This window comes from Hibiscus syriacus, unplaced genomic scaffold (genome assembly GCF_006381635.1).
Source record: "Hibiscus syriacus cultivar Baekdansim isolate YM2019G1 unplaced genomic scaffold, ASM638163v2 tig00112523_pilon, whole genome shotgun sequence".
In the NCBI taxonomy this organism is placed as follows: Eukaryota; Viridiplantae; Streptophyta; class Magnoliopsida; order Malvales; family Malvaceae; genus Hibiscus; species Hibiscus syriacus.
Genome location: NW_024063355.1, coordinates 840,837 through 864,346, shown reverse-complemented (window position 1 = coordinate 864,346; position 23,510 = coordinate 840,837). Strand labels below are relative to the sequence as shown.

Sequence of the window (23,510 nt, the reverse complement as noted above, 5' to 3'; positions counted from 1 at the left end):
CCATCATAATAAACAATAGCTGAAAGTCGCGTTATTCTTTGAGTTTAAAAGTGCGACAATATTATATCTGCAAAAAAAAATAACTGAAACAAACCTGATTAAATAAATTATATATGAACAAAAATATAACACAATAAATTTTTTACACATCAACATAAATAATTTAAATAATATAATTTTATATTATTACCTGTATCGCAAAACTATTTTGACGTATGCTCCTGCTTTTCAATTTTACAAACATAAAAATTAATTGAAAATAATTAGTATAATATTTTTTTCAAATAATCATAATAAACAATAAGTATAACAAAAAAAATTATAACGAAAAATCGCACGAACTTCTAAATCAAATATGAGAAAATTACCAGAATTATTACTCGTTGACGGAATTGTTGTATTAATTTATAAGTTTAGCTAAATTTTTTCTTTGGATTTTGACTTGAAAAACACCAGGGAGTCTCAAACCAGGTAGCCTTCTCTTTTCAGCCAATAATGCCAATGTCTTCTGATAACAACCCGTTTTTTGCTTTTGCTTAACTAGCAGTTGTTTGATTTCAGGGTATAAAAATGGGGAAATCAGTGATTCTTTTCCTATTGGCTGTTTTGGGTGTGTCCCTGGTGAATGCTGAAGACCCTTACTTGTATTTCACTTGGACTGCCACTTATGGTACTCGTTCCATTCTTGGAGTTCCCCAACAGGTTGGTCGGTGTAAATTAAAAAAAAAGTAATGTGCTTTTGATTCTGGTTTACTAAAGTTCTCATGTTTTTGTTCTCGTGTGAAGGTTATCCTTATCAATAATCAGTTCCCTGGACCAAAACTTGATGCGGTGATTAACAACAACATCATCTTGAATCTCATTAACAAGCTCGACCAGCCTTTCTTAATTACATGGTAAGGCATTGCTTCTTCTCATTGAGATCTTGAGTTTCTTGCTATTAATGAATCTGAGAAATGAAGGGAAGATCCGAGATTTGTCTATAAGATTTTTCTTTGCTACAGGAATGGGGTCAAGTAAAGGAAGAATCATGGCAGGATGGGGTTTTGGGGACTAATTGTCCAATCCCTCCGAACTCAAACTATACCTACAAGTTCCAGGCCAAGGATCAGATTGGATCCTATAATTATTTCCCATCAACATTGATGCATAGAGCTGCTGGAGGATTTGGAGCACTCAATATAATCCATAGGAGTGTGATCCCTATACCTTATGCAAACCCTGCTGGAGATTTCACTTGTTGGTGACTGGTTCAAGACCAACCATAAGGTTTGTCTTCTTTACTGTTATGTTTTTTCTTTCTTTTCTACCTGTAAGTTACCAATTGCTTACTTGACATGCCAAATGTATGTTATAGGATAGGAGAATCTAGGCAGCCATTTGTTCATATACTCCCTTGAAAGAGCTTATAGTCGGTTGAAGTGTGTTTCTTAACGTCGATCCCCATCACTATCCTTTGCCATGAAACTAATCATTTGTTCTTCGTTTTCACTTGGGCAAATCTTTGTGCTCATCATGTATTGTTTTCTGGTTTTCAGACATTGCAGCTATCTTTGGACGGAGGCAACCCTCTTCCCTTCCCCGACGGAATCCTTATAAATGGCCAGACTTGAACATCCTTTAGTGGGAGATCAAGGTCATCATTAAGTCATGTTGCCTTATCATCGTTTTACTAACAATCAAGTTTCGGCGCTTACTTCATAACATATTATTAATTCATGCAACAAATTTATTGTGTTTGAGGCAAAACTTGCATGTTCAGGATCTCAAATGTTGGATTATCCACCTCACTCAAATTTTGGATCCAGAATCATAAAATGAAGCTAGTTGAGGTTGAAGGATCGCACGTGATTCAGAATTTATATGATTCTCTTGATGTACATGTTGGCCAATCCATAACCATCTTAGTGACCTTGGACCAGCTGCCAAAGGACTACTACATCGTTGCATCCACACGATTTACAAAAACTGTTCTCACTGCAACTGCGGTTTTGCACTACACAAACTCGAATGCCCCAGTTTCTGGACCTATTCCAGCTGCTCCTGCAAACCAATTTGATTGGTCAATGGATCAGGCGAGAACATATAGGTACTAGTCCATTGAGATCATATGATTCTTTCTTCAAATCATTTTCGGACTAAAAGAATGATCTTATTTGATTTTTTTTTCTTGAAGGTGGAATTTGACATCAAATGCAGCCAGGCCTAATCCTCAGGGTTCCTTCCATTGCAGGCAGATAACACCAACAAAGACTTTTGTCTTGGCCAACTCGGCATCTTCAATAAACGGGAAGTTGCGTTATGCAGTGAATGGCGTCTCCTATATAAATCCCTATACACCTTTGAAGCTTGATGATCATTTTAACATCCCTGGAGTTTTTAGCACGAATTCCATCAGTGCAGTTCCTTCGGGTCGTGCTGCAACTGTAGCTACCTCTGTTATGCCAACTTCTCTCCATGATTTCATTGAAGTTATCTTTCAGAACAACGAAAACACCATGCAAGCTTGGCATCTCGATGGTTACGATTTTTGGGTTGTTGGGTTAGTTACAATACTCAGTTTGTTTGTTCGATGGTTCGCTTTAATGTACAAGTTCTAATCGTTTGTATTACTATATACACAATTTTGGCGCGGGGCAGTGGACGCCAGGCAGTAGAAAGAGCTACAAATCTAGTCGCTGCTCTTAGGAGACACACTGACTACTCAGGTAACCCACATCAATTACCAAATACAAATCATTTCTCTTTTATCAATGGTGGCTATGAGGTCATGCCTTTACTATGGATCACTCTCTGTTCTGTTGTCATGTTTTCTAGGAGCCATGGTTCTCACGTTTTCAGTTTCGGTTTGGTGAAAAATGATTTGATGCTTCCCCTTTACTCTCATTAGCATTGTGGCGATTCGTCTGATATTTCGAATATCCCATGTTTTCCCCAGCCACAGGAGCTCTGCAAATGTCTCCTACAAGTTGCTGAGAAATATAATTGAGTATTTCACCATGCCTACTTTGTAATAAATACTACATAAAAGAATAAAGAAATTTTCAACTCGAATCGATTTATATTTAAATAAATAAAACATAATTTATGTTATACGAGTAAATATATAATTTTTATATAGTTTTTATTATTTTATGATCGTTTTTTCATCGAGTTTAGTAAAAATCCAATTCGCTACTCAAATTATAATCAATTAGATTTATTAATTTTAATAAGTAAAATGAATTTAGGGAGAGAAATTATCTTTAGTATTTTATAATTTATTCTTTGAAAAAAAAAGATAGTCAAGATAAATATTCATATTTTATGAAGTGAGTCTACTGGAAGCCGGGAGGCATATGACTTTGACTAAAAAATAGCGATATTTTTTTATTTCCATGTATAAAATAATAAAAAAATTATTGATATGATTTAAATATGAATATTTAAAGATTCGAATCTTAACGTAAAATTATTTATAATAAATGGAATCTGTTCTGTGAAAGCTTGCTTATCGAATAATCACCGGAAGCAACGGAGAAAAACAATGCCAGCCTATGAAGATCAATGCCTTGTTTCTCAAGGCAACTATGTCAAGCCCCTTTCCCACGTATTGCAAAGTTTTTCAACCTAGATGTTAACCGCTGCTGAAAATTCAAATCAATCTAGAAACGGTCGTATTTTAAATTCTGGGTTCAGTTGACTGTAGGGTTTTATTCGGTGATTTTTAAACCGATTGATGTGATCCAATTTTGTATTCTTCCACAATGTTAAGGAAAATCTCTCTTATATAAATCCCTCCTTGCAGTAATAACTGAACCAACTGAAAACTGAAGAAAGAGGGGGCATTGAGATCAAGAACTATGGCACATTTTGTTCTGATCCATGGTATATGTCACGGAGCTTGGTGTTGGTACATGCTTGTCTCGCTGCTCCAATCGGCCGGTCACCGTGTCACTCCATTGGACCTCGGTGCCAGTGGAATCAACCCGAAGCAGATCAGCGAGCTGGATTCTGTGTCGGATTATGCTCGGCCATTGATGGAATTCATGGCCTCTTTGCCTCGACACGAGAAGGTGATACTAGTGGGACATAGTTATGGTGGGGTTGTCATTTCCTTAGCCATGGAAAGTTACCCTAAGAAAGTATCAGCCGCTGTTTATCTCACGGCTTTTATGCCCAATCTTCATTCTCCTATTGCAACCGGAGTAGCCGAGGTAAAAAAAAAAAGATTCAGACACGGCCATACGTGTTCGTGTTTGTCGAATTGTCATGTCATGTTTTAATTATTTTTTTGTTCGGATTTTAAACTTTTGGGTGAATTATTTGTGGAGATCAGTTCTTCAAAAATATTTCGTCGGAGCCAAACATGGATTCGCATCTATGGTTTGATGATGGCCCCGAAAATCCACCTACTCGTACCATTTTTGGACCAAAATACATAGCTGCAAAGGTTTATCAACTCTCACCAAAAGAGGCGAGTTTAAAATCAATCTCATTTATGCATATTCTTAAATGATTAGATCAAGATGGTCTGTGGGTGCTGTTGCTCTGATGTTTTCTGTTGTTGGAATTTACAGGACAGAGAATTGGCCATAACGTTGTTGAGACAAGGGAAGTTCTTTATGAAAGATTTGTCCAACGAATCTCTGCTAACAAAAGAAAATTTTGGTTCGGTTAATCGGGTTTATATAGTTTGCAAAGATGATTTGCTGATCAAAGAAAGCTTGCAGAAATGGTACATCGAAAATAGCCCGACAGTCGATGTTAAGTTCATAGATGGATCTGATCATATGGCCATGCTTTCCAAGCCCCACCAGCTCCGCAAACATCTCCAAGAAGTTGCTGAGAAATATAAATGATTCATCAATCAGATAGTTCAGCCTATCATCTTCAAGAGATAGTATATATTATGTATGATCCAAGTTTGGCCACAATACACACACACACATACATGTATGCATGCATAACTCAACTTTATAGCTTCCAAAAGCCAGTTTATTCATCCATTGCATTTATAAGAAATGCAGTCTCCATAGCTGTCTCTTTGCATTGAAGATATCTATTTTTCTCTACTATATCTGTGATTAGATTTAGTATGGGATGTTTAGGGTCATAGATAGTTTGTTCCCGAACTCGAGTGACCCATTTTGCCGCTTCCCATACCCCAAACCTGAAAAAAATGTTAAACCGAAGGCATCAATGCCTACTTCAATTGCAAGGGAAAATATATAACCAACTACAAGACTGAATGCGGTACGAGTTGTCGATGCTGTTTTAATATCTGTTTTAATATCTGTTTTAAAGGCAGAGGGAATAACTTTGTAGCCCTCTTATAACACACACACACGCAGATGGTCTATGATCAAGTAATGAATTTCCGAAATCCAAAGTGATTTATATGCTGTTATTCGATCCTATTCCACCCAATTTGGACCTTCATTGTCCCTAGTTAAGTTATTTGGCATACCTTTTTTGTAGATCAATGTCACAAAACATTAAGTTCAGATAACCGGACAAAGCGCAGTTAACGAGAAGGCTACTTACCTTGTGTTGAAAGATGAGGAGACTAATACTGCTGGATAGAGAGCATCCTTCTGGATATTGTCATAGGAAGAAAATTTCCGAATGGCATAAAACTCATCAATATCCCCAGGGTAACCAAACTCTTCATAATCAGCGGCCGTGAGAGGTAAAATGAGGTATAGCAGAGTGTTGGTTGCATCTAAAAATGGAACCTGAAACAAATCAAAGATGAAATGAGTTTACCTAGAATTATAAAATAAGATAAAAAAAAAACAGCTCATACGCATATGAAAATTAAGACTATGTAGCAAGTATGATTGAGCAGACATGAAAGCAAAAGAGAGATTTGTCATACCTTCAAAACTGCAGCACGGAATAAATCTGGGCAGCAATTGATGGCAGAGGCAACCAGGAGTCCTCCAACACTATATCCCCAACCAACAAGCTTGTTTTCTTGCACAATTTTTTTTTTCAATAAGGTACTTTGCACAAGATATGTAATCTCTAATTGAATTTTGTTTCTTTGTGCGTCGGCCATCATGGTGCCAGTTCTTACCACCGCTGCCACCACCTCTGCAGAACATACCATCCATAAACCAAGAAACAAAGTGCTAAGCATGCAAATATTAAAAACGAAAACAATTCATAAAATAATATAGAAACGAATAGCGCTACAGAAAGGTGAAGGTAACGACAGCCAGGAAGAATTAATATAATTATAATGAAAAACAAACCTTACATCAGCATAAGCAATAATCCAACCCCGATCAAGGAGGCTTTTCAACTCACTACGCCACCGTTTATCAAGTATCTCACCATAAGCTCCATGTCCATGAAGCAATCCGAGGCTTTGATTATCCTTTCTATTTTTTTGTGAGTAAACAATAGTTAAAGGAACCATAGCCCCATCGTAAGAAGAGACATTGTGATGCTCACAAGCATAAAATTCAGAGAGGTCATTCCACAAGTTATTTTCTTCAGATCTGACATCATTCATAGAAGAAAATTTCACATTTGTTGTCTTCTCAGCAATGGCTGAAGACAATGCAGTACCATACAAAATCCGTGTTCTTTCATGAAGCATATTTTGCTGTTGAACAATATTCCACTTCCCATTTGATAAATCATAATCAACCACCGCATCAGGCATCTGTAAATATATATACATATATATAACCCTAGAATATCAGTATCGATGAAAATTGGAATAATGTTAGCATATATGACAAGAAAACCAAAATAAAATAATAAAAATAAAAAATGATAAACAAGATGTGAAAAAAAGTAGACACTAGTTTTTACTTAAAATAATGATTGAAAATCCTGCCATGTGAGCTACAAAATGTCATATTTTTACTCATCCTAGAAGACAAATATGAACAGTTGCTGCTCGCTGGACCATATTCAAATAAAGCAAATATCAATCCAAACCAAAACAATAACGTTTGATCTCTAGATTCCATTCAGGAAACAAATTGATTTAAGCAGATTATTTATTATGTTCAAAACTAAAAACCCAAATTATAAACAATAGAGGCAACATATCTTCCTACACTGATAGCAGACATTTAAGCTCCATTAAGCTTTCTTCAATTTGAAACCATGCTTAACATGTTACATGCATCAAAATTCTACTAAATTATAAAGTAGAGATGATAAAGGAATAGCTGTGGTCAATTAGGAGCTAAATACTGTTCAAATGGTAGTCGTCTACATACCACAGGTGATAATATTGTGAATCGCATGGTTGTGAATTGTAGTCATAGTTTGGTCCAGGAGAAATGCTACAAACATTCTTTGGAAGAGGAAGGAAATGAGGCTGAAGCTCTCGTAGATGAACTGCTTGCTGCCATAAAACAAAAGATATGAAGAGAGTATTGTAAGAATGCAAGAAGAAAGATGAAGCATGAGTGATAAGCAGAACACACACACACACACACACATATTTCCTACCTTTCCATCAGGCAATGGTAGAGCAACAGAGCAGATTCCGTGATTTCGACCTTCCCTTGTAATGAGAACCAAGTGTGACTTGCAGAAATCAACATCCTCTATGACCAAGTCTTTAGAATCAATGAATACATTCTGAGGTCCATAAGAAATGGGATTACATAAATAATGTAGTGAGCATTGGTAGCATTTAGGCAAGAATGTCTACATGTATCAACACATATCATCGTACATTGGTGCAAAAGGATAAAAAATTCATTATGAACCAGGATAATGGGAAAAAAGGAATTAAGGAACTCGTATAGAATTCACCAACCTCCCAAATTCTAGGATTTGATGAAGAATCAACAGGGCTTCGAAGAAGATAGTGATTATCAATTGTTTGTCCATTCTCGGCTGCATCTGTGAATAAATAGAAGTATCCTTGATGATGCTCGAGAATGCAGTGAACAATACCTTAACTCTCCCCAAGCTAATGTCATGCCAGAAAATGGGTCAGCTGCATTTATCAGAAAGACCTAAAATATCATAAAGTTTGTTAACACCATTTGATCATACGATCATTTTACAACAATCTAAGTTGACTACAAGCCAATTTTTCTCTACGGATAACTTTGAAAATGTAGGAGAAAATGTATTAACTGTCACAAAATGGAAATCTTTTGTGTGCCTTATATTTACATAGACATTTTCATCTTTTTCTTCCTGCAGCAGAACATCTTCATCCGTTGATCCAATCATGCTACAGTATATCCTAAACAAAAAAGTTAATTTCCAATTAGCTTTTGTAAAATTCATTTGACAACCAAAAAATAATGAATATATAAGTCAATTGGTTATGAAACAAACAGAGTTTCCACCTATATGGCCTCTTATTTTCATCAGTTACGACATAGAGCAATGCCTGCCCATCCTTGACCCATGCCAAATTCGAAACATGATTTGCATGAAGCTTGCTGCATAATGCCCCAGAATTCAAATTTCTCACTTATAACTTGAAGTAGTCATTGTCCTTATCATACATGGTGTATGCAAGAAACTTATGATCCGGTGATACCTCCGATAATTCTTCATAAGCATAACCTTTAAACATATTGAGAAAGTAATGTAAACAAATTCTCAGAAACAAATAAATAAAGAGGGCAATCTTCCATTTTCTTCAATACCTCCAAATCTTTCAGCTTCTTGATTGTAATCAAGCAGCTTCTGCTCAATCCTCTTCCCAGAAGTAAAATCAAATCCAGAACTTGGAGACTTGTGTGAAATGAACTCCTCGTTCAAGCTCGCTAACCTCCTACATAGCACTGTATATTGCTTCCCTTCTTCCACTCTTCTATAATACAAACTGCAAACTTATTTAGATTTCAACTAATACAGCAATTAACGTTCATATGATAAAAAAAACTAAGCCCCTATGACTTCAATTATACATACAATAACACTTCCATTAGAACAAGCATAATACAATTCGACTTTCCATTAAAGAAAAGCTTAACAGTTCGTTCTAGGAGCAAATAAATTACATTGTATCTGACAGCATTTAGCATTCTCGTCTAATAAAAAAGACTTGTAAGAAGCTAACCAATCTGAACCTAAGAAAACTCGAGGTTTTACAAGATACCGAATTTGACAGATTCTATTTCTAAACAAAAAGTGCTAAGAATGGAAAGATTGAAGGAAGTACCAGGGACCCCAACGGACTGGAGGCGTAGAGAGATCAAAATTCAATCGAGAAGCCATCTCAGACTGTAGCTTAGTTTGGAGTCGTTCAGTGTCCGACATGACAGCCTCGGTGTACTTCTCTTCTTGTTCCATGTACATGTCCATATGCAGCTTGGCGACTTTGTCTTGGAGAGAACAAATCCAGGAGTAAGGATCTTCCCAGGTGACATAATGGAAAGTGAATGTTTGTGGTTTTTGGGCTCAAACCTCCACTTTTGAAATTACATCAATCCGACTAAATTAATTTAATGACATTAATTACATGATGTAATGATTATATCGTTTTATTATTTATTTTTTGGTATATAAAAGTTTAGGTTAAGGGTGACTCTCCAGTCCAGGGTCAGGATATACCTAAGACCCAATTGAGATTTACATAGGACTTTACAGATTACTTACCAAGAGTGACGGTGGTGAGATTCGAACTTGGCCTTACAATCTCAAATTCCTGAATCTCAACCACTTGTGCCAACACTCATTGACGTTTTATTATTTATTTATATTAATCAATGCTAACATCTCCATTTTGTAACATTATTTTTTTCCTAAAAATTTTGATGCAATTTTTATACTACCGATAAATCTGACGACGGAGATCAACAAAAAAAAATATGGTCATTTTGTAGAAACAAGTTCGAGTGTGGACTTGTTAAGCACGAGAGAGTTCTTTAAATGAATAAGGAGTGTTTTATTGTTCTTCGGTTTATAGCTGCTTTCAACGCATGAGGAACAAATTTGTGATTTATTTATTTATTTTTGGACAGTTTAAAACTCTGTAGACTTGTCTTATAAAACTGGCCATCGTCCGACATTTGATATGAAGTCGAATGTGAACAGTGGCTGCCACAAATCAAAGCGGTCATAGGAAGTTGGGTGACGTGAATCAATGAATTCAAAATAAATAAACAAAAAATAAGCGAACGCTAGACTAGTCAAAGTCAAACCGATATTTAAGGGATTTTTTTTGGGAGTCCCAACATTTCACCTCTTCTATCTCAAATAGGGGTGATGAGTCGATCAACCAAAGAAAGTATATTTGATGACTAATCGAGAATTATGAGTTGGCCCGTATTTTCTTTAGCACTTATAATTTTTAATTTATTCAATTAGGTCCTCAAATTTTCAGTTAGTAACTTGGAATTTTAATTCTTGTTTTACGAGGGACCGAATTTATATTGATCACTAACTTAAGAGTTAAAATGAAAAGTGATTTAATTTATCGAGGGGATAGGTCTTAAACCCATTTGGTAGAGGAATTCCCGGTGAACACCCAACTTTATCTTCTAAGTTCAATGTGGTCAAACGAAGACATGGAAAGACTCAGTATACATTCTTATCTATCCATATGACAAATAATATACATGCATAAGAATGAGCTTTTGCTCTTAATGGATTTATAGCTCAGATTTTGGGTGCTCTTGGTGAGAAGGACTTGATGAATCCACCGACATGAAAGGATGAACTTTACACTCTTAATGAATTCATAGCTCAGGATTTGAGTGGTCATAGTGAGACGAACTTGATGAATTCACCGAATCTTAAAAAAAAAAGAGGTTGAGCTGTCTAAATGCTCTTATTAGTTTCATATTCTTGATTTGGGTGGTTTATATTGAGATATACATGATGAAATCACATACGTAAGTGTGAAGAACTGACAACTTCTATGAAATATATTGGGTTACCTTTGTAGAGCACTTACTAGCATCGCGAAGTATATTGGCTAAATTGATTGGTCTATCACATAACTCAATTGGATATGAGATTAGTCATGTGTCATAAGTTTACTCCTATTTTAACAAGTTCAATATCCATTCATTTGTTAATTGAAGAATTGTTTGTTTCACTACGTATTAGTTTAAATCTAACAGATACTAGTGCTTAAGTGATTAATTTCGTTGTTATTTTTTCTCATTTTCAATAATCTTGTATTTATTTGCATTAGTTGAGGATTGTTAGATAGTGCAAATAATTGAATAAAAATTAAATATCTTTTAGAAAATATTTTTTCTATATTTGAAAGATATTGAAAAAGTAAATGAGATTTTTTTATAACATCATTTATTTATTACTTATTTACCCCTTATATATTTCATTATAAATATCAATCTATGTTTCACTATTTGATATACCAACTTCTTCTTTTCTCTCTACGATTCTCTTTTATTTTTTCTTCGAAAAGAGCAATGCTAAACGACTTCTATTTCCTTATTTTGGGTATACGAAATTTGGAAAAATGTGTTAACCTCGGGGGACAACGTCAACTTTTGGGATTACATCAATCCGGATGAAATTACTTCTAAGACAGTGATTACATGGCAAAATGATTATATCGTTTTATTTTATTTATTCATTTATTATTTATGTTAATCAATGCTAACATCTCCATTTTCCAACAATATTTTTCTAACATATGTGAGTATTAAGACTAAATGGATGGTACAATATATTCTTAAAAAAGATGTACAACTTGATTTTTAAGATTATATAATTTTACTTTTGGTTGAGTTGTGAGAGTACACTTTAACTTCTGTTAGGCCTTATATTTCAATCAAAATCCTTATTGCATTTGAGATTAGTTAGACCTTATATTTCAATCAAAATCCTTATTGTATTTGAGATTATATTATGACTTATATGAATGGTTGATTTTTGTTTTCTTATATTTATGATGAATTTTAGACTTATTAAAAGTATTTTTTTCCTTTTCGTATAATCCTTTTTCCCTTTTTTTATTAAAAGTATTTATTTTCTTATAATCCCTTTTCCCTTTTTTGGTGTGTGTGCAGGATTAAGATTATAATTTATAAAATAAAAACAAATCACGAGAACTGTTAAATTATCAAGACATTCATTTCTCAAGTGTTGTATGACTTCAAAATAAAATAAACACAAACTCAATTTATTGGATGTAAACATAATTTATTTGGAGAGAAAATCGCCTCAGAGACCAAAAATGCCTTATAATATACGATTTTAACCAACTTTTTTTGGATTTGCCAAAATGACCAACAAAATCGCAACACGAAATAAAAATCGCAACGCGATCCCCAGAATCGCAAATCAGTTTCCAAAATCGCAACGCGATTCTTAAAAATCGCAATGCGATAGTACAAATTCGCATTGCGATTTTCCAGAATCGCAACGCGAATATGAAAATCGCAACGCGAACACATAAATCGCAACGCGTATCCGTAAATCGCAACGTGTATCCGTAAATTGCAACGCGTATCCGTAAATCGCAATGCGTATCCGTATATCGCAACGCATATCCGTAAATCGCAACGACAATACGTAAAATCGCAACGCGTATCCGTAAATCGCAACGCGATTTTTAAAGTGCCATTATAATCGCTACGCGTATTTTATTTTCAAATTACAAAAATGAATATTAAGACAAAATCCCGTAATCGCAACTCATAACCTAAAACCTAAAATCACAACTCAGTCCCATCTCCATCTCTCACTCTCTACGGCGAAATCCGTCCCCATCTCCGAAGATTTCCGTCCCCATCTCCGGCGAAATCCCTCACAACCATTCACGGTCAGAAATCCCTCACAATATTCAGAAATGGAAAATCAACCTCCGAGGGTTAGTTTTTTTAATTATTTTTATTTTGAAATTTTTGCATTATTGTAGGTTTTTCATATTGAAACTGATGATAAGTTTACTGGTCATTTCAATAATAGATTAACCATTTCACTTAGATTTCATTTCGCGTTACGATTCTCTCGTTGCGATTTTCATTTCGCGTTGCTATTCTCTCGTTGCGATTTTCAAGTTAGTATTTATCTTTGTCTTTGTTCTGTCTTTTGGTTGAAGTAATGCAATCCATTCAAGTTTCAATTTGCAGAAGAGTCGCAACGAGATAAATGAAAATCGCAACGAGAGAATGATTGTCGCAACGAGAGAAATGAAAATCGCAACGAGAGAATCGCAACGCGAAATGAAAATCGCAACGAGAGAATCGCAACGCGAAACCAAAATCGTATTGCGATTTTCATTTCGCGTTGCGATTCTCTCGTTGCGATTTTCATTTCGCGTTGCGGTTCTCTCGTTGCGATTTTCATTTCTCTCGTTGCGACAGTCATTCTCTCGTTGCGATTTTCATTTCAACCAAAAGACAAAACAGTGTTGCAAATTTTAGTTTCAAGAATAAACTACTACTTTTTATGTTTATTGTTTTTGGTATATCTTCACAGTGTAATTTTTGGTATATCTAACTTGGTATGTTTATTGTTTTTGTAGAAATTTTTTTTGGCTTCATTGACATTAAGGAATAAAGTTAGCCTAGCCACTACAATTGCTTCGAAGCTTTCACCTGCACAAAGACAATTGTTTGAGGAAACCTGCTTCGGGCCATGGCTGAGAGTACAGCATCCGGGTGGAGATGCTAATTTGACCCATTTGTGGCTTCAGACCATGACATCAAATCTACCCGACAGTATACAACGTGGTGAGGAAGAGATATGGTTTCATTTTCCACCAGCGTATACTTGTTTTGGGCGGAAGGAGTTCTGCTTAATCACTGGTCTACGATTCGGACACGATGATGTAGGCCGGTACACTCGTCATATCGCCCGCCCATCATGGTTATCCCGGGTTTTTCCGGATGAGTCAATGGAGAAGCCGAACCTACACGTCGACGACCTGAAGAAATTGTTTAATAAGAAAGCTGGTTTCACTCGGATGGATGACGTCGATGTTGTCCGAGTATGCCTTCTACTACTTGTGTATGCCGGCTTTTTAGGCAGAGAGGCCAGACAACCTATTCCTCGGGACCTAATAATATTGGTAGAGGACCTGAATGCATGGAATTTGTTTCCGTGGGGTTCGTATATATGGAAAGCTACCAGGACTAAGTTGTCTACTGCCTTTGATGACCGCAAAAGTTTGCGTGGCGATGGGTCGAAATACACTTTGTCAGGCTTTGTTTGGGCCTTTAAGGTAAGAATTTCTATATAATGTTTCTAAAATTATAATTAATTATTTAACAATTACTAATTTTGTTATTATATTGTTTGTAGATTTGGATATTCGAGGCTTTCCCCAGCATGCGTACATATGCAATAAAAACGTCAAATGATATTCCCAGGGCTATTTCCTGGAAGAGGAAAAATCTGTTGGATTGGGAAGACTTAATACCATATGCGACAATAATAATGTAAGTTAACACAAATACTTTCATATAATATAAACAAGTTATTAATAGTAGACGTTTAACTTTGTTTGAGTTTTTATATTGTTAGGAGGCCAACATTCCATTACAAAGACTGACACCCACGGAGGAAGAGCTTGCCACTGATTGGTGGCAAGCTAGTAAGAGTTTTTTTGATGGCACGGATGATGAGCAGCATCCACTTCCTCCAATTCGAGAGCCATCACCTCACCTAGAGCCATCACCCGATCGACCCGACTATACACCTCTAGAACGAGAGCCATCACCTATCCCGTCACATCATCGAGCCTCTTCTCCACCATCACCTCATGATAGGCGACCGGTAAAGAGGCCACGACATTTATCTCCTTGTTCTCCACCTCCACGGGATGAGTTACGTGATGAGGTCAATGCCTTGCGTGAGGAGATCGGTACTCTACGCGATAACGATGGTGCATGGCGTGTGGAGGTGTCAACTTTACGTGGTGAGGTTGCCGCTCTACGTGAGATGATAGTATCGTTGCAGAATGAGGTTCATACTCTACGCAACGAGGTAAGTTTAAGATTTTCCATATTTAACTTAATGATAAATTTACTCGTAATTTCACTTAGATTAGCCATTTCACTTAGATTGCTTAGTAAATTTATTCGGTTGCTGCCAATTCTGCTAAACTGTGTATTCTTTAACACTGTGAAATAGTATTTGTCTTTGTTTTGTCTTTTGGTTGAAAGTAAATTTGTTCGGTTGCTGCCAATTCTGCTAAACTGTGTATTCTTTAACACTGTGAAATAGTATTTGTCTTTGTTTTGTCTTTTGGTTGAAAGTAAATTTGTTCGGTTGCTGCCAATTCTGCTAAACTGTGTATTCTTTAACACTGTGAAATAGTATTTGTCTTTGTTTTGTCTTTTGGTTGAAAGTAAATTTGTTCGGTTGCTGCCAATTCTGCTAAACTAATACCCTGAAGTCAGTATTTGTCTTTGTTTTGTCTATTGGTTGAAGTAATGCAATCCATTCAAGTTTCAATTTGCAGAAGAAGAAATAGTTTACTTTCGCAACACGAAACTTAAAATCGCAACGAGAGAATCGCAACGCGAAATGAAATCGCAACGACAGAATCGCAACGCGAAACCAAAATCGCAACGACAAAATCGTAACGCGAAACCAAAATCGCATTGCGATTTTCATTTCGCGTTGCGATTCTCTCGTTGCAATTTTCATTTCGCATTGCGATTCTGTCATTGCGATTTTCATTTCGCGTTGCGATTTTGGTTTCTCGTTGCGATTCTCATTTCGCGTTGCGATTTTAAGTTTCGTGTTGCGAAAGTAAACTATTTCTTCTTCTGCAAATTGAAACTTGAATGGATTGCATTACTTCAACCAATAGACAAAACAAAGACAAATACTAACTTCAGGGTATTAGTTTGAAACATATTTTTCTTTGTTATCTGATGCATTTTGTGAACTATGATAGAATAATGACTTGGGTGAATACAATGCAAGTTTGAAACATATTTGTATTTGTTTTCACTGTTTAAATATCATGTCTGTTTATTTACTGATTTTTGTATTTAATTATTTAGCGGCCCGATAGAGTGGATGCTTTACGTCGGGTTATGCTTGCACGACGGAGTTCACGCATCAGACAGCGTGCACGTGCTATTAAGTCTCCGTACACCCCAATAGTGCGAAGACACCGCAAGAAGAAGCCCGACTCGCCTGTCATCCCTCAAGAGTCCACTCCTATCGTTGAAGAGGCCCCCCCTATAATTCCTCGAGAGTCCCCTCCCACCGTTCAAGAGGCCACTGTCATCATTGAAGAGGTCCCTCCCACCATTCAAGAGCCCGATTCACATGGCGTCATATGTAGGCTTCTTGAGAAACCCTCTGACGTGCCGGACATGATGGATTCAAGTTGGCTCTCGTATGAGTTACCGGCCAGTACCATACCGGTATCTGAAGAGGAGAGGAAACAACTACCGGACACAATTCTGGATAACACCCTTTGGGCTAAGACCGCAGTTGATTTTTATCTACATGAGCGGAGCCAGGGGTGTTTCACTGACATATGCAAGCTCACCGATGATATCTATTTGTTGCTTGATTGGTCTTGGTGGGGCGTATTATTAGGGGTCGAAGACAATGGCTATTTCGATGGGGGGGGTAAGTCTTATATTTTTCTTATATTTCAATTTGATTAATTTTTTTTTTAAATTTATGTAAGTCACTAATATATGTCTTTTTTTGTAAAACAGCATATCGATGCGTGGGTGACACGTCTTCTAATAATAAGAAAACTTAAGAAAAATAAAAATATACGATATACAATTATGCCGACGTCTTTTAACGCCGTTCACTTGAAGAATGCACGAGATGAATCATTTGATTTGGGCAATGGACAAGCTAAACTTTATCCTGCATGGTGGGAGGTCGATAAGGTTAGTATTTATTTTAGATTAAGTTTAAAGGTTTTATGAAATAAGTGCGCAAATGAATGAATTATTACTTATGATTGCAGGTGTTTATCCCTGTTTTGGAACGTAAACATTGGATTCTCGTCGAGCTTCAGCTCCCATCCCTTAAGACAATAGTGTATGACAGCATGATAAATTACATATCATTGGCTGATTTAAGAGATATTATTAAGGGATGGAGCTCTCATTTGGCTAAATTCTTGGATGCGATCAATTATTGGACTCGTTCTGGAAACAAGAAGCCAAAGAAGCTCAATATTACAGTTATTAGAGACGAGACCGCGCCACAACAAACGGAAGGAGCCAGAGGAGATTGTGGTCCTCTCGTATGCTTGGCGTTGGAGCGTTTGACGACGGGAAGCACCAAGTATCTACCTCCCACCGATAGAGATAGAGCTGCAGTAGGCTTGTGGTTTCGGCATTATATGGCTAAATCGATATATACGAGACGCTGCCTACCTGCATCCGCGTTATAAAATGTCCATAAACAATTGGTAAGTTTATAGACTTTTGGTTTGAAAATGTTTGGTTAAGTACCTAGAATTCAATAATTTGCTGTTTGTAGGTTTTAGATGTGTAGAAAGTGTTGTTTGAGCAAATGTTTGGTTTCTGCAGGTTAATCTCAGAAGTGAACTGCGTGAAAATGATGTATGGCTGCAAAAGTTGATTCAATAGTTTAATTGATTGTTTTTTGATTGTTTAATTGATTTGTAAAAGTTGATTCAATAGTAGATGATTGGAAATAAGAATTATTGCTTATTTTTTATTGTTTAATTGATTTGTAAAAGATGATTTGTGAAAGTTGATTTGTGTAATTGATGCGAACATAATTCTTATTTGTGCTTGTTTAATTGATTGAAATGTAATGGTTGATTTTGTTGATTTCAATCTGCATTATGTTGAAGGCAAAAATGACTATCGCAATGCGAAATGAAAATCGCAATGCGAAATGAAAATCGCAACGAGAGAATCGCAATGCGAAATGAAAATCGCAATGCGGAAATGAAAATCGCAACGAGAGAATCGCAATGCGATTTTCATTTCGCATTGCGATTTTCATTTCCGCATTGCGATTCTCTCGTTGCGATTTTCATTTCGCATTGCGATTTTCATTTCGCATTGCGATTCTCTCGTTGCGATTTTCATTTCGCATTGCGATTTTCATTTCCGCATTGCGATTCTCTCGTTGCGATTTTCATTTCACATTGCAATTTTCATTTCGCATTGCGATTTTCATTTCCGTATTGCGATTTTCATGTTGGGATTTTCATTTCGCATTGCGATTCTCTCGTTGCGATTGTAATTTCCGTGTTGCGATAGTCAAATGCATGCCTAATAAGTGATAACAACTGAATAACAAGAGTTGGTTAAGTCAAAATGGTTGGCCTGAGTCATTAATTCAACTGAAAATGTTAAAAGTTCACACATAAAATCCACATAATACAACGTTTGCATTTAAAAATCACCTAAGTTAACAGTCCCAAAAGGTGAAGCCAATTGTGATTGGGATTTTAAAGATGATTGCCTTTTGCTTGACACCATATGAGCTTTGGATTTTGATGAGGATCCATATTTTGGTAGAGGAAAAGATGATTTTGATGGCACTGGTGATCCACATGTCAACCTTGTATGACCACTTTCCTTGCACCGACTACATGTCGATCTCTTCTTCTCTTCACCCTTAGACGGTATACGATCGTGACTTTTTGGTCGGCCAGGTAGCCTTCTGTCCATGGCTGGTAGCAAAACTATTTGTAAGTCATCTGGTATGTCCCACTCAGAAGGATGTGGAATAGGGTAGACAATCTCGGCATAAGTCTGTCGATAAACTTCTGTAGTGTAGCAATCCATAGCGTATGCGCTTGAATCATCTTGGTTTAAATGAAGAGCAACTTTTATAACATGGCCACACGGATAACCAGATGTTTGCCATTTCATACAACTACACGTCTTTGCATTTAGATCGACTAGCCCATTTAAGTTATTATCCAGTACTTGAAACAAAGTGTTTGAACATGGTTCAACTCTCCATGACGTTGACTTCACAACACGTTTCGTTATCTTTTTTTCAGTCCATGGTGTAACACGATGTTCCAATGTTCCTGTAAATTTAAATAAACAATACTTAGTAAAATATATAAATATGATAAGTTACGAATTCAAAGAAATAATACCTGCATGGTTTCTTTTCTTGTAGTACCACTGTTGAATAGAGGCTCGAAAAAACTCCATTAACATAGTAATGGGTAATTTCCGGGAATGACGACTTAGAGCGTTGATTGATTCTGCACTATTAGACGTCATGAAACCATATCTTGCTCCAAGTTGATGTACTCTTGACCATCTTTCAAACCCGACATCTTCTAGTGTTTGAGCACACTGAGGCAAAACACGTCTTAAACAATTTATATGCTTATTGAAATCCACTTCCCGATAAGCTTTTACAGCCTTCCAGTATGTCCATTTGTGCTTTTTTATACCAGCAGACCTTGATTTTAGATTTCTATACAAATGAACACCACAAAGTCCATGAAAAGCATCTGGGAAACACCTTCTAACAGCGTTGTCAATTGAGTTTGCCCTATCGGATATGATTGTCAGATTGCTAATAGGACCTATGCAATCCCTAAGATGCCCCATAAACCATGTCCATGAATCAGAGGTTTCAGATTTGCCAACCCCGTAAGCTATTGGCAATATCCCATTGTTAGCATCCATGGCTACTGCTAATAAGTTTACTCCAAGGTATCGACCTTTCAAATGTGCTCCGTCAACTATAATAACTGGGCGCATGCAAGTAATAAACGAACGAATCTACAAAATAATATACACAAGAAATATAATCATTTAAATGTGAAATGCATGTAACTAACAAAAGTGAGTCAACAAAATTTATTGATTTACTAACCGTAGCACCAATGGCGATAAACAGCAACTCAAAGTGTCCATCTCTATCTGTTTTGATATGAGTTACCGACCCAGGATTTTTCAGCTTTAAATTGTGACAATAAGCCGGCAGTTGGGCAAACGATGCTTCTGGCGACCCCCTCAACAATTCCAAGGCATAACATTTGGCTCTCCAAGCTTGAGAATATGATATACTAATCTTGAACCGAGCATTCATGTCAGTCATAATTTCATGTCCCCGATATACCCTGCCATTCAAAACATTAACTCAGCCAGAAAACCACCCAACACCTTTTTGTTTGCCTGTCTATGGTGAGGAAAAACTTGGGTTCTTGAACATGTATGTTTATCAATAAAAGTCCTAACTTGAAACATTTCGCAATCTTTTATTCTCTTTGCAATCATACGCCACGTACAGTTTTTGTCAATCATACACCTTGTTTCGAAACGATCTTTGCTTGATTTGTTAACTTTTAGTTGATAGCCATCTTCCACACATTTCGTATACAAAGCTATCTTCAAGTCTTCCTTTGTATCAAAACAATCATCTTTCTTGATACGAATAACTTTTGTGTAACAATCAACTGCTTTCTTTACCAACTCTTCTTCCGGTATCTGAAGTAATTCTGGCATATTCCAGTTATACGCCCGTGGCATTTTCTTTTCTTCGGGGACTTTTTCTTCTTTTTTTCTTCTTCAGGATTATATGAATTACAGAATGGATGTTCAACATGTTCATTCACAGTCGTAACTTCCTCCTCATTATCATCAACAATACATTCTTCGGCAACGGCTGTTTCATCATCAAAATTCGGGTATTGACCAATATCAAAATCATTACACGCAGGGTCTGTTTCTTCTTCTGAAACATCATCAAAATCCGTGTATTGACCAATATCAAAGTCCGGATATTGACCAAGACCAAATTTCGAATACTGACTAGTACTCACAATTTTTTCTGTTGGCTCATCATCGTCTAACTGGTCAATACGAAAACCGGAATTTGGTGCTGAAAGTTGATTGGGATTTGGATTAGAGAAAGGTTGTGGGTTTTGAGAAAAACTTAGTTGATTACTACCCGCTACTGACCCAACAATACTACTTCTAGGTTCAACAACATACAATGTAACATCATCTTGTGAAACACTAATGTAAGCAATGAATCGTTCAACATCTTCATTGTCGGTTAACAAATAAACTTTACCATTTCTCTGATAAGATAGCCTAAATCCACTTAGGGGCTCTAAATTCAATTTATTTGAAACACGTAGCATTAGAGTTTCATAAGTTAACTTTTGTAAAGACAATTTTAGTTGAAGATTCATGGGTAAAGGCATATATTGTAAAACACCATGAACATTATCCCATGACCCTCCAAAACACAAATCTATCCAAACATGATCAACATTAGATGATTTCATGGTTGTAAATTAATTTACTAAACAGACGAGCTGCGAAACTAAAACCTGTTGCCGGATTGGGAAGGATGTCGTTGGATATAGGAACGGATGTCGCCGGAGAGAGTGATAGATGGAGATGGAATGAGTTGCGATTTAGGGATTTAGTTTATGATTTGCTGCTGTTGCGTAGTTATATACCCAAAATTTCAGTGTTGTGAATTACAGATTCTCGTTGCGATTTACGGATTATCGTTGCGATTTACAGATTCTCGTTGCGATTTACGGATTATCGTTGCGATTTACGGATACGCGTTGCGATATACGGATACGCATTGCGATTGACGGATACGCGTTGCGATTTACGGATACACGTTGCGGTTTACGGATACGCGTTGCGATTTATGTGTTCGCGTTGCGATTTTCATATTCGCGTTGCGATTCTTGAAAATCGCAATGCGAATTTGTACTATCGCATTGCGATTTTCAAGAATCGCATTGCGATTTTGGAAACTGATTTGCGATTCTGGGGATCGCGTTGCGATTTTTATTTCGCGTTGCGATTTTGTTGGTCATTTTGGCAAATCCAAAAAAAGTTGGTTAAAATCGTATATTATAAGGCATTTTTGGTCACTGAGGCGATTTTCTCTTTTTTGGAAAGCGTCCTTTATAAGTAGGGATGAATATGAAATCCGAACTCAACGGGTTTCGATCTGACTCGATTCGATTGGGTTAATTTTTTTTAAAAAAATTGAATTTGGGTTGGATTGAGTTTAGGGTGAAAAGTACCCGACAAACCCAAAAAAAATAATTTTATCTTATATATTTAGGAATAATTACAATAATACTCTTTATTTTTTTTTAATTAATTCACTGTTTTTATTGAATAAAAATAATATTTTTATTATTTCGGGTCCGGTCGGGTGTGGTAGGGTTTTTAATAGGGATGGGCATGGGCCAGGTCAGGTCGTTTTTTTAATGTGATGTTCGGGTCGGGTTAGATTCAGGCTTAGGGTGAAAAATACCAGACCCAACCCGACCTAAAAAAATATATAATTTTACCTTATATATTTAAGAATAATTACAATAATACTCTTTTATATATTATTTTTTCAATAAAGTCACTATTTTTATTAAATAAAAATATATTTTTTTATTTCGGTCGAATCGAATTTTTAAATTATATATCAGGTCGAGTCAGATCTCAGGTGGAAGACTCATTATTCTCAGATCGGGTGAAATCTTATTTTATGCGAGTCGGATATCGGATGAAGAAATCATTACTATCGAGTCGGATACAATAAACTAAAAACCCGACCCATGCCATCCCTATTTATAAGTGCTCCACAAAATACTAACCTAGAAAATAGGTTATGGTCGTGATATTTTCTTCACTTCCTCACCTAAAAAGATTGGATTTCTTGATACCCAAAGCTCGGCCGTATTTCTCTGCCGTTGACGATAAGATGAATATTAACCCATTAAAAAAAAGCGAAGAAAATGAATAAAAACCCAGAGGAAGATCGTGGTCAAACGAACAACGTCGTCATCAGCCAACTTCAGATAAGATCTTCAGCTGAAGCACTCGGGGAAGAGGTTGTTCTTAGGCGCGAATCCTCAATCATAAGTGCAAAAACAGGTTCAGGACTACTTTCACTTGCCATAGATAGAGGAAGAAGAAAAAACCCCAGAAATTCATGAGATCTGTAGATAGGTAGGTCGAATAGTTATCAGTTAATGTGGTTGTAAATTGAGTTTGAAAATATTAGTCCGATTCTAATCCACCACCGTATGAGCATTCAAAGATAATTTAAGAAGAAAAAACTAATTGTTTCACAAAAATATCTAAATAAAATTAAATACACATGAAATTTCATGATTTCGGGGCATCAGCCGCCAAAATTCCATTAACAATAGAAGTAGCCACGACAACGCCGAGAATCTCGGCTCCCGCCACGGTACCGGCCTGAGCCAACGCGCCGAAACTAACGGCACTTTCAATCTCCTTTTCAGCCGTCTTCAACTCTTTCTCCACCGTAAAGATCTCTATCCCCGCCGTCACCACCCCTTTCTCCGCCGTCTCGAGTCCTTCTTTCACGATCTCCACCGCTTCCTCCTCCGCTTTCTTCAGCTTCTTCCTAAAACCGAACAACGGAATGTCCTCCGCATTCGATTTCTTCTCTGTAACATTCAATGCCGTCGTCGTAGTCAGGAAGAACAGAAGTTGCCTCCGGTTCGAAAGAGAAACCGCCGGCGCAGGTTTGCTAACGTACGCCTTGACGGATCGGCCACGGCTCGAAGTTTGCGCACAGTGAACTGAGAGAGAGTGGAGCATAGGTGGCGAAGTTGTGGAAGCCATCTCTGCTCTTCTTCACAATCTGATCCTTAGGAAATAAAAATG

The 23,510-nt window shown here is 36.6% G+C and overlaps 2 protein-coding genes and 2 pseudogenes across 2 annotated transcripts; 2 read left to right on the top strand and 2 right to left on the bottom strand.

Moving 5' to 3' along the window:
- Positions 1-570: 570 nt before the first annotated feature.
- Positions 571-2,855, top strand: LOC120181400 (annotated as a pseudogene).
- Positions 2,856-3,808: 953 nt separating this feature from the next.
- LOC120181277 (methylesterase 10-like) lies at positions 3,809-4,951 on the top strand. Its single transcript, XM_039186443.1, has 3 exons — positions 3,809-4,196; positions 4,319-4,456; positions 4,560-4,951. Exons 1-3 carry the CDS (start codon positions 3,843-3,845, stop codon positions 4,839-4,841), a joined length of 774 nt encoding a protein of 257 aa, XP_039042374.1. The 5' UTR covers positions 3,809-3,842; the 3' UTR covers positions 4,842-4,951.
- Positions 4,952-4,977: 26 nt separating this feature from the next.
- On the bottom strand, positions 4,978-9,979 carry LOC120181399 (annotated as a pseudogene).
- On the bottom strand, positions 7,065-23,506 carry LOC120181280. The gene is made up of 2 exons (XM_039186446.1): positions 22,939-23,506; positions 7,065-7,093 (listed from the first exon to the last, which is right to left on the bottom strand). Exon 1 carries the CDS (start codon positions 23,466-23,468, stop codon positions 22,983-22,985), a length of 486 nt encoding a protein of 161 aa, XP_039042377.1. The 5' UTR covers positions 23,469-23,506; the 3' UTR covers positions 7,065-7,093; positions 22,939-22,982.
- Between the last annotated feature and the right edge of the window lie 4 nt (positions 23,507-23,510).